The following is a 7,990-nucleotide window of genomic DNA, read 5'->3' as shown; positions in this document are numbered from 1 at the left end:
TTATTAAAGTAATGAAAGAAATCAGCAAAAAATTTCAGCCACATGGGGTATGGGACCCATCAGCTGTTACATGGACCAATCAGATTTAATCATACAATGACTCACGTTTTTTTTGGCTGGAAATTAAGCCCAAACAATTGATTTCAGTTTTCCCTCCAAATTTTCCCCCCAAATAAAAAACAGGGGATTTTTAATTTCCCTCCAAATATTTGAGGGGTTGACATAGTGAATTCCCTTTATAAATAGGGTCACTTTCCCCCCACAAAAGACCAAAATCTGACTTTTACCAAGTTCAATAAATACAAGCAAAACACCAAAATTTATTCCTCAATTCAGCATTAAATAGCAAAAAAACAGGGGACTTAATGGCTTCAGATCAAGAGGATGACGATTTCCTCGGATTTTCTGATGATGAAGGCGATGGCATTAACTCCGATTCTGACTCAGAGGTAGGTGATGATGCTGCTGACTTGGTACAAGCTTCTCAAAATACTGCTGCTGATTTTGGGGACATTGGGTTTAATGAAGATGTACCAAACAGCACTGAATATGTACAGCAAGTACCAGAAGTAGAAGGGGAAGGGCAGCAGCAAACTACCAACTTTCAAGAGGTACCATTTCTTTTTGATTTGAACTTTCCACCACCATCAGAAAATGCATCACCAATTCATCATCAAACAGCAACACCCAGAACAGATCATCATAAGCCTAGGACTCCTAGAATAAATAATGAATTGAGGCTTGAAATTTTGGTGTACCTGCTGAATAGAAAAATTCCAGATTCAGAAACTCTTTTGTTTGGGACAATAAGGGATGCAGCCATAGAATTTGATTACAACAGAAAAACCATAGGGTCAATATGGGACAAAGCAAAGAAGCAGAAGGCAGCAATGAATTCATATGTGGTGGAAAGTAAGTATCACAAGTGTGGCAGGAAAAAGGTTCAAGTCACATATGACTCTATTGCACAAATAGCCATGGGGGACAGAACATGCATTGTAGATCTTGCAAGAATGCTCAATTTGGGACCAACAACAGTATGGAGGCTCATCAAGAGGAAAATTATTAAGCCACACTCAAGTCCCTTGCATCCAGGCATTTCAGATGCATGCAAAATGGCAAGGATGAGGTGGGTACTCAGACTAATAATGGATTACACTATACCACAAGAACCAACATATTACAGCATGTATGACTTCATTCATATTGATGAGAAGTGGTTTTATTTGACTCAAAAAAACCAGAGAGTTTATCTTGCAAACAATGAACCCTATCCACATAGAAGTGCAAGTTCAAGAACCAAGATACCAAAATTCATGTTCATGGCAGCAGTAGCCAGACCAAGGTGGGGTGAAAATGGGAATTGTGAATTTGATGGTAAAATAGGCATATTTCCATTCACAAATGCAGTTGCAGCCAAGAGGACATCAAAAAACAGAGTAAAGGGGACCATTGAAACAAAGCCAGTGAAGTCTGTGAATCAAATTGAAACAAGGGCAATGATGATCAACATGCTAATTCCAGCAATCAAGGCAAAGTGGCCACCACATGAAGGGGAAAAGGTCATCTATATCATTCAAGATAATGCAAAGGCACATATATTGCAAAATGATCCTGAATGGCAACTACACTACAAACAAGATGGGTTCACTTTTGTGTTGACTCAACAGCCAGCAAACAGTCCAGATTGCAACATCTTGGACTTGGGATTTTTCAGGTCAATACAATCACTTATGCACAAGAAAATGCCTAAAACTGTGGAGGACTTAAGTGGAGCAGTGTATGATTCTTTTAATGAGTTGCATCCTAAGACATTGTCTAATGTGTGGATGACATTACAGTTTGTTTCTAATGAGATTCTAAAACACAAAGGCAACAATGATTACCAACTTCCACACAACAAGAAGAAGATTTTAGAAGATGAAGGCAGACTGCCAGAGCAAGTCAAGGCACCTATATGGGCAGTTAATGAATGCATGCAACTCTATGATGAATGGAAAGCAAACCAGTGAAGCAAGGTGAAAACAATTAGATAACTTTTTGTGTTTTGGGGACATGTTTTTAAATTGACAAGTAAAACCAATGTGTCACTTTTGTAAGCTTAAATGCAAGCATAACATGTAGGCAAAACATTTTGTAAGCATATCTTTTGGAAGCATCAATGAATGAATCTCATGTTTAAGTTTAGTAAAGTTTTTTTTCCATCATTCTTATTCACATCAATGTAGAGTAATCAAGGCAAGGCAATAAACATCAAATGAGTACATAACAAGAACAAGGCAGCATTGGCAGAAAAAGTACTAGGCACAAGAGGTAAGGCAGCATTGGCAACACTATAAACAAGGCAGCATTGGGTTCTTAAGAACAAGGCAGCATTTGCAATATCACAACTCTAAACACATCGGCTTCAAAATGGAAATAAATAATAATATCACATCATTTTCAGATGGAAATTATTCCCATTTTGAAACCGATGCGTCAAAAGATGTAATTTTGACAAAAACAATCAATTCATCATTGATAACACATGGAATATGCCTCACATAAACAAAGATTCATAAATATCTCAGAATGTCCCCAAAAATCATTGAATCAAACCCTTTCCAATTAAACTTAGCTCCTGAAAAACATCATGGATGCTAATGGTGCATGAGTTTGATTGAAAAACAAAGGGTTTGACACTCATAAAATGAAGACTCATCACAGATCACAAGGCATAAGTACAAAAACTTTTTCACATCACATCTCTAAGCACATCGGCATCCAAATGGAAAGAATGCATATCACATCATTTTCAGATGGAAATTCTTCCCCATTGGATGCCGATGTGCCAAAAGATGTAATGGACAAAGAAACAAGAACAAAGCAGCAAAAACAAGGAAGCAATGAACAAGGCAACATCATTGACTCTCAGTTAAGTTGTTTTACATCATTGACAGATTTGTTTCTAAATGATTTACAACCTCACCACCAATTCACCAAAGGGGATACTAGATCAATCAATGATGTGACATGATCTGTATTCCCTTTGGTGATTGGTGGTGAGGGACATGTTTAGAATCAAATATCTCAGGTTATCAACACATACATCACAGATCAGAAACACTAACATCATTGAATATCAGAAACACATTATACATGTTTTGCAATACATGAATTGCCTCTCCTGTCTAACCTGACATAAGATCTCAGAATGTCCCCAAGCATCATTGACACAAACCCTATCCCCTAACACTTAGCTCCGGAAGAGCATCAATGATGCTAATGGTACACAAGTGTTATTGGAACATTGGGTTTGAGTCTCAGCAAATGAAAGACTCATCACAGATCAAGCATAACAATAACAATCAACAATGCATCAGATCACCATGAACTGATCAAAGCATAGGGTTTGAACCTCATCAAATGAAAGACTCATCACAGACCTCCACTGATTCATGGGACATGAAGCATTAAACAGATCATTAACATGTAGGGTTTCATTTCTCAGACATATTGACACACATCATTGATCAAGTAGTTTCAATACTATCATATCTTTAACATTCTTCTGCCGAATGGAATGATTGATATTCACATTCCATTGTGTGAAATGACATTCACTCCGTTCGACAAAAGAAGTTAAAGGACAATTATCAAAACAAAGATCTCAGAATATCAACACTAACATCATTGAATATCAGAAACACATTATACATGTTTTGCAAGACATGAATTGCCTCTCCTGTCTAACCTGACATAAGATCTCAGAATGTCCCCAAGCATCATTGACACAAACCCTATCCCCTAACACTTAGCTCCGGAAGAGCATCAATGATGCTAATGGTGCACAAGTGTTATTGGAACATTGGGTTTGAGTCTCAGCAAATGAAAGACTCATCACAGATCAAGCATAACAATAACAATCAACAATGCATCAGATCACCATGAACTGATAAAAACATAGGGTTTGAACCTCATCAAATGAAAGACTCATCACAGACCTCCACTGATTCATGGGACATGAAGCATTAAACAGATCATTAACATGTAGGGTTTCATTTCTCAGACATATTGACACACATCATTGATCAAGTAGTTTCAATACTATCATATCTTTAACATTCTTCTGCCGAACGGAATGATTGATATTCACATTCCATTGTGTGAAATGACATTCACTCCGTTCGACAAAAGAAGTTAAAGGACAATTATCAAAACAAAGATCTCAGAATATCAACAATCACATCATTGAAGATCACAAACCTCCTAATATTGATCTCAGAATGTCCCCAAGCATCATTAAAACAACTCCAAACCACAAACACTTAGCGCCCGAGAAATATCATTACTGATACTAATGGCAGCACGAGCATTTGTGGTTAGTTGGACTTGTTCCTCAGCAAAAAAAAGACTCATCATCGATCACAATAAATGAAGGGACATTATTGTATCCTAAAGGGACATGCTTGGACATTAAGCATTCAACACCAGGCCACACTGAGAGGACTGAAATAACTCAAACCCTATCCCCAAATTATATTCATTTCATGCCTTTACTAATCCAAAACATAGTTATACTGATCAAATCTCAAACTCACCAAAGCATCATATTTATCATACACAAAACATACCATAAAACAGGGGACATTAAGCCATCAAATCATGTTCATCACACAGACAACATTCCACAAAATTTCATAACCATATGGAAACACCATCATCCAATCATCATTATCAATATCAATATCATAACATCATTATCTAACATCAACATCCATACAACTAATCACAACATCATCATCCAAACAACAACACCCCTGGCCAACAACAGATCACAGTTGTTGGCATCCACCTTATGACTCCACAGCTAGCCAGCATTCAATAAAATGAAAAAAGGGAGAAAGGAGACAGACTTATCTAAGCATCATCAGATGCTGAAGCCGATTTTTTTCCCTTTTCTCCTTTCTTTGAGGAGGGATAACCAGATGAAAGTTGTCCTGGAGACCCAACAGCATCACCATTCTCATTTTCACACTCTCCAACATACACCAGATCAAATGAATCAGACCCACTTGGTTCCTTGCAATCAATAGGGGACAAACAACATGATTAGTGCCATCATAAAATAACAGGGGACCATGAATTAAAATCAGATTTAATCAAACAACTCAAAATAAAGTTCCAAATAATTTCAGATCACCATGGTTACCGCATGCAATGAGATAAATGAGAGCAAATCACACAATAATTCCATTAAAATCCATCTAATTTTCCGTATACATCCAGATCCCATTTTTACCCAAAAAATGTGAAATAATATCCCAAATACATCCAAATCCCATTTTTAACCACATGCAATGGGAAAACAGATCAACAAAACACATGAATATTCCGATTTTCTTCAAATAATTTCCAAATAGCTCCAAATAAAATCAGAACTCAATTTTAACAACATGCAATGAAAAAACAGAGCACAAAATAAAATCATAACTCAATTTTAACAACATGCAATGAAAAAACAGAGCACAAAATAAAATCATAACTCAGTTTTAACAACATGCAATGAAAAAACAGAGCACAAAATAAAATCAGAACTCAATTTTAACAACATGCAATGAGAAAACAGAGCAAAGAATAACATAAAAAGCCCTAATGAATCCAACAAATCTCCAAAAAATTCCCAAAAAATTCGAAATAATACCAGATCTGCATTTTTAACACATGCAATGGGAAATCAGAGCAACTAATCCAGAAAATAATCCGAGTTTAATGAACAATACTCCAAATAAATCAAACATTTATCAAATCCCACTGTTTTAGACATGCAAACATTCATCAAACCATTTTAATAAAACCGACATCAATAACCCTAAATAAATCGCAAAAAATAAAAAGTAATACCTCATCGGAATCTCCTTCACCGAAAAAACGCAGATCTGAGGGAGTGGGTTTCCGATCGTCATATTTTGACTCAACCTCCTCTCCTGGCTCCACTTCCCTCTTCCGAAACCATTCTTCCAAATAGTTTCGAGTACTCGTATTTTCTTTTTGGGCCAAATACAGATTGTTTTTATATTCGGCGGAGTAGGAATGCTCGTTATTGGGACAGTTGCACTTGGATCCCCAATCACAGTTGGAATCGGGGATTCTTTGACCAGAAGTTCCCACCCCAGAATCACCTCGAGTTCTAGACAAAGAAGAACCCATAAAGTACCAGAAAAACAGAGATCAGCGACGATTAGGGACCAAAAAGGGGACAAAAATAGAGGGGATCTGATCGGAAAATGAATCCGAGTAATTTTTATGAACGTTTTTCGGCGAAAACGTTTCAGATTTGCGAGATTTGGAGAGGAAAACCCAGATCAGAGGCGGAAAACCTAGGGTTTTCTCAAGAACAGGGGAGGGATTTTAAGAGAGAGAGAGAGTGAAATAAGAGAGAGAGAGAGATCCGAAGAGGTGAGAGAGAGAAATCAGAATGAGAGGTGAGAGAGGGATTGTGAGATAGGGACGGGTTATAAAGGGAGGGGGTGGGGTTATGTTAATTAATTAAATAAGGTGGGTGGGGTAAAAGTGGGTGGGAAAGGGTAGAATCTTAGGGTATTTTTTGTAAATAGTGGAGAATCTTAGGGTAAATTGGTAAAAAAACTATGGCCAAAAATAGTAAAGATTCAGTAGGGGAAGAACAAAAAGAAATGCTAAAAAAGGAAATGGGAAGAACAAAAAGGAATGGAGGGAGTAGTATAGATACTGAATAACTAACTTCAAGTGAGAGTGTATAACTTTGAATGTCATCTTTGTATAGACAAATATAATGTTGTTGGATCTGGCCTCCGAAATTATCCGTCAATTCTCAATCATATTAACCCCATTTACACCAATTTTATTATTTTTCTCTCCCAAAAATATTTAAAATATTCACTTTAATTTCACTTGCACAGTACTCCCTACGTCCCTTAAAACTCATTTTTGTTTGACCGGTACACATTTTTAGGCAATTTAATTGACTTATTAATTTATTAGGTGGTAGTTGATGGTAGGGTAATTTTTTTAATATAGTTAGTGAAAATGTGTCAAATAAAGGAGTTGGGATGGGGTGGGGGTTTGAAATTTTTAATCTTTTTTTTAGGAAGTATGAATATATGTGGGTCTATAACTAGGTGAGAGAAATGGTATAATATTAGTAAAAATATGTCATTTATAGAAACGGGACGGGTATTAAGGGATGACTTTATAAGAAATGTGTACGCGAGTATTAAGGAATAGAGGGAGTAGTTTATTCATTTTTGATGTAATACTCATAGATCTTCCTAAAACTAAGTGCAAACTCAAATATTGCGAGTATTATGAAATGAAGGGAGTATCATCCAAGACTAGGAATCAAATCTTGTCATACAAACATTAAAACGCACAGAGTACTCCGTAGTGTAGTACTCTTATAGCACCAATTTTTAGATGTACTTGATCCACACTAAATTTATTGTGGAACAAGCTTAAACTAAAGAAGGTCAACAACTTGTTCCTAATTTATTTCGGCATGTTTATTATGATTATTATGAAGAAGAAAAAAATATCATATTGGTGTCTTTGATACATTTTGTGCATGAATAATGTGATTTTAAGTCACAATTCACTTTTAAAAACATATGGTTAATATGATTCAAAAAATGGTTACTAAAAATCTAAGAAATTTTGTGTTTAATTTGTTACTCCCTCCGTATTTATTTAAGGGATACACTTGGCCGGACACGGGTATTAAGAAAAAGAATTGAATGAAATAAAGTAATAAAACAAGTGGGGTTGAGTAGATATTTTAATAAGTAAAACAAGTGAGGACCATGTCATTTTAGAGGGGTGGGGGGTAGGGTGTAGTTCTAAAATTATTTGTTGAATAGGGTGGTGGGACATAGGATATATTAGATAGATTATTTAATTAGATGGTGGAGTTGATAAGTTACAAAAAAAAAATGGCAAGTGTATCTCTTAAATAAATACGGCTGGAAAAAGTCAA

General features: G+C 36.0%; 1 protein-coding gene across 3 annotated transcripts; it reads right to left on the bottom strand.

Moving 5' to 3' along the window:
- Positions 1 to 595: 595 nt before the first annotated feature.
- On the bottom strand, positions 596 to 6,244 carry LOC110802660 (uncharacterized). Of its 3 annotated transcripts, none has more exons than XM_056840436.1 (3): positions 5,884 to 6,244; positions 4,896 to 5,061; positions 596 to 761 (listed from the first exon to the last, which is right to left on the bottom strand). In XM_056840436.1, exons 1-2 carry the CDS (start codon positions 6,187 to 6,189, stop codon positions 4,900 to 4,902), a joined length of 468 nt encoding a protein of 155 aa, XP_056696414.1. In that variant the 5' UTR covers positions 6,190 to 6,244; the 3' UTR covers positions 596 to 761; positions 4,896 to 4,899. The 3 variants fall into 3 exon arrangements, with proteins under 3 accessions (XP_056696414.1, XP_056696416.1, XP_056696415.1); XM_056840438.1 differs by having other exon boundaries at positions 596 to 758; XM_056840437.1 differs by lacking the exon at positions 596 to 761 and having other exon boundaries at positions 4,108 to 5,061.
- Positions 6,245 to 7,990: the final 1,746 nt, after the last annotated feature.

Source organism: Spinacia oleracea, chromosome 3 (genome assembly GCF_020520425.1).
Source record: "Spinacia oleracea cultivar Varoflay chromosome 3, BTI_SOV_V1, whole genome shotgun sequence".
Taxonomy (NCBI): domain Eukaryota; kingdom Viridiplantae; phylum Streptophyta; class Magnoliopsida; order Caryophyllales; family Amaranthaceae; genus Spinacia; species Spinacia oleracea.
The sequence above is the reverse complement of the archived record's forward strand: the minus strand, read 5'-3'. Positions and strand labels throughout refer to the sequence as shown.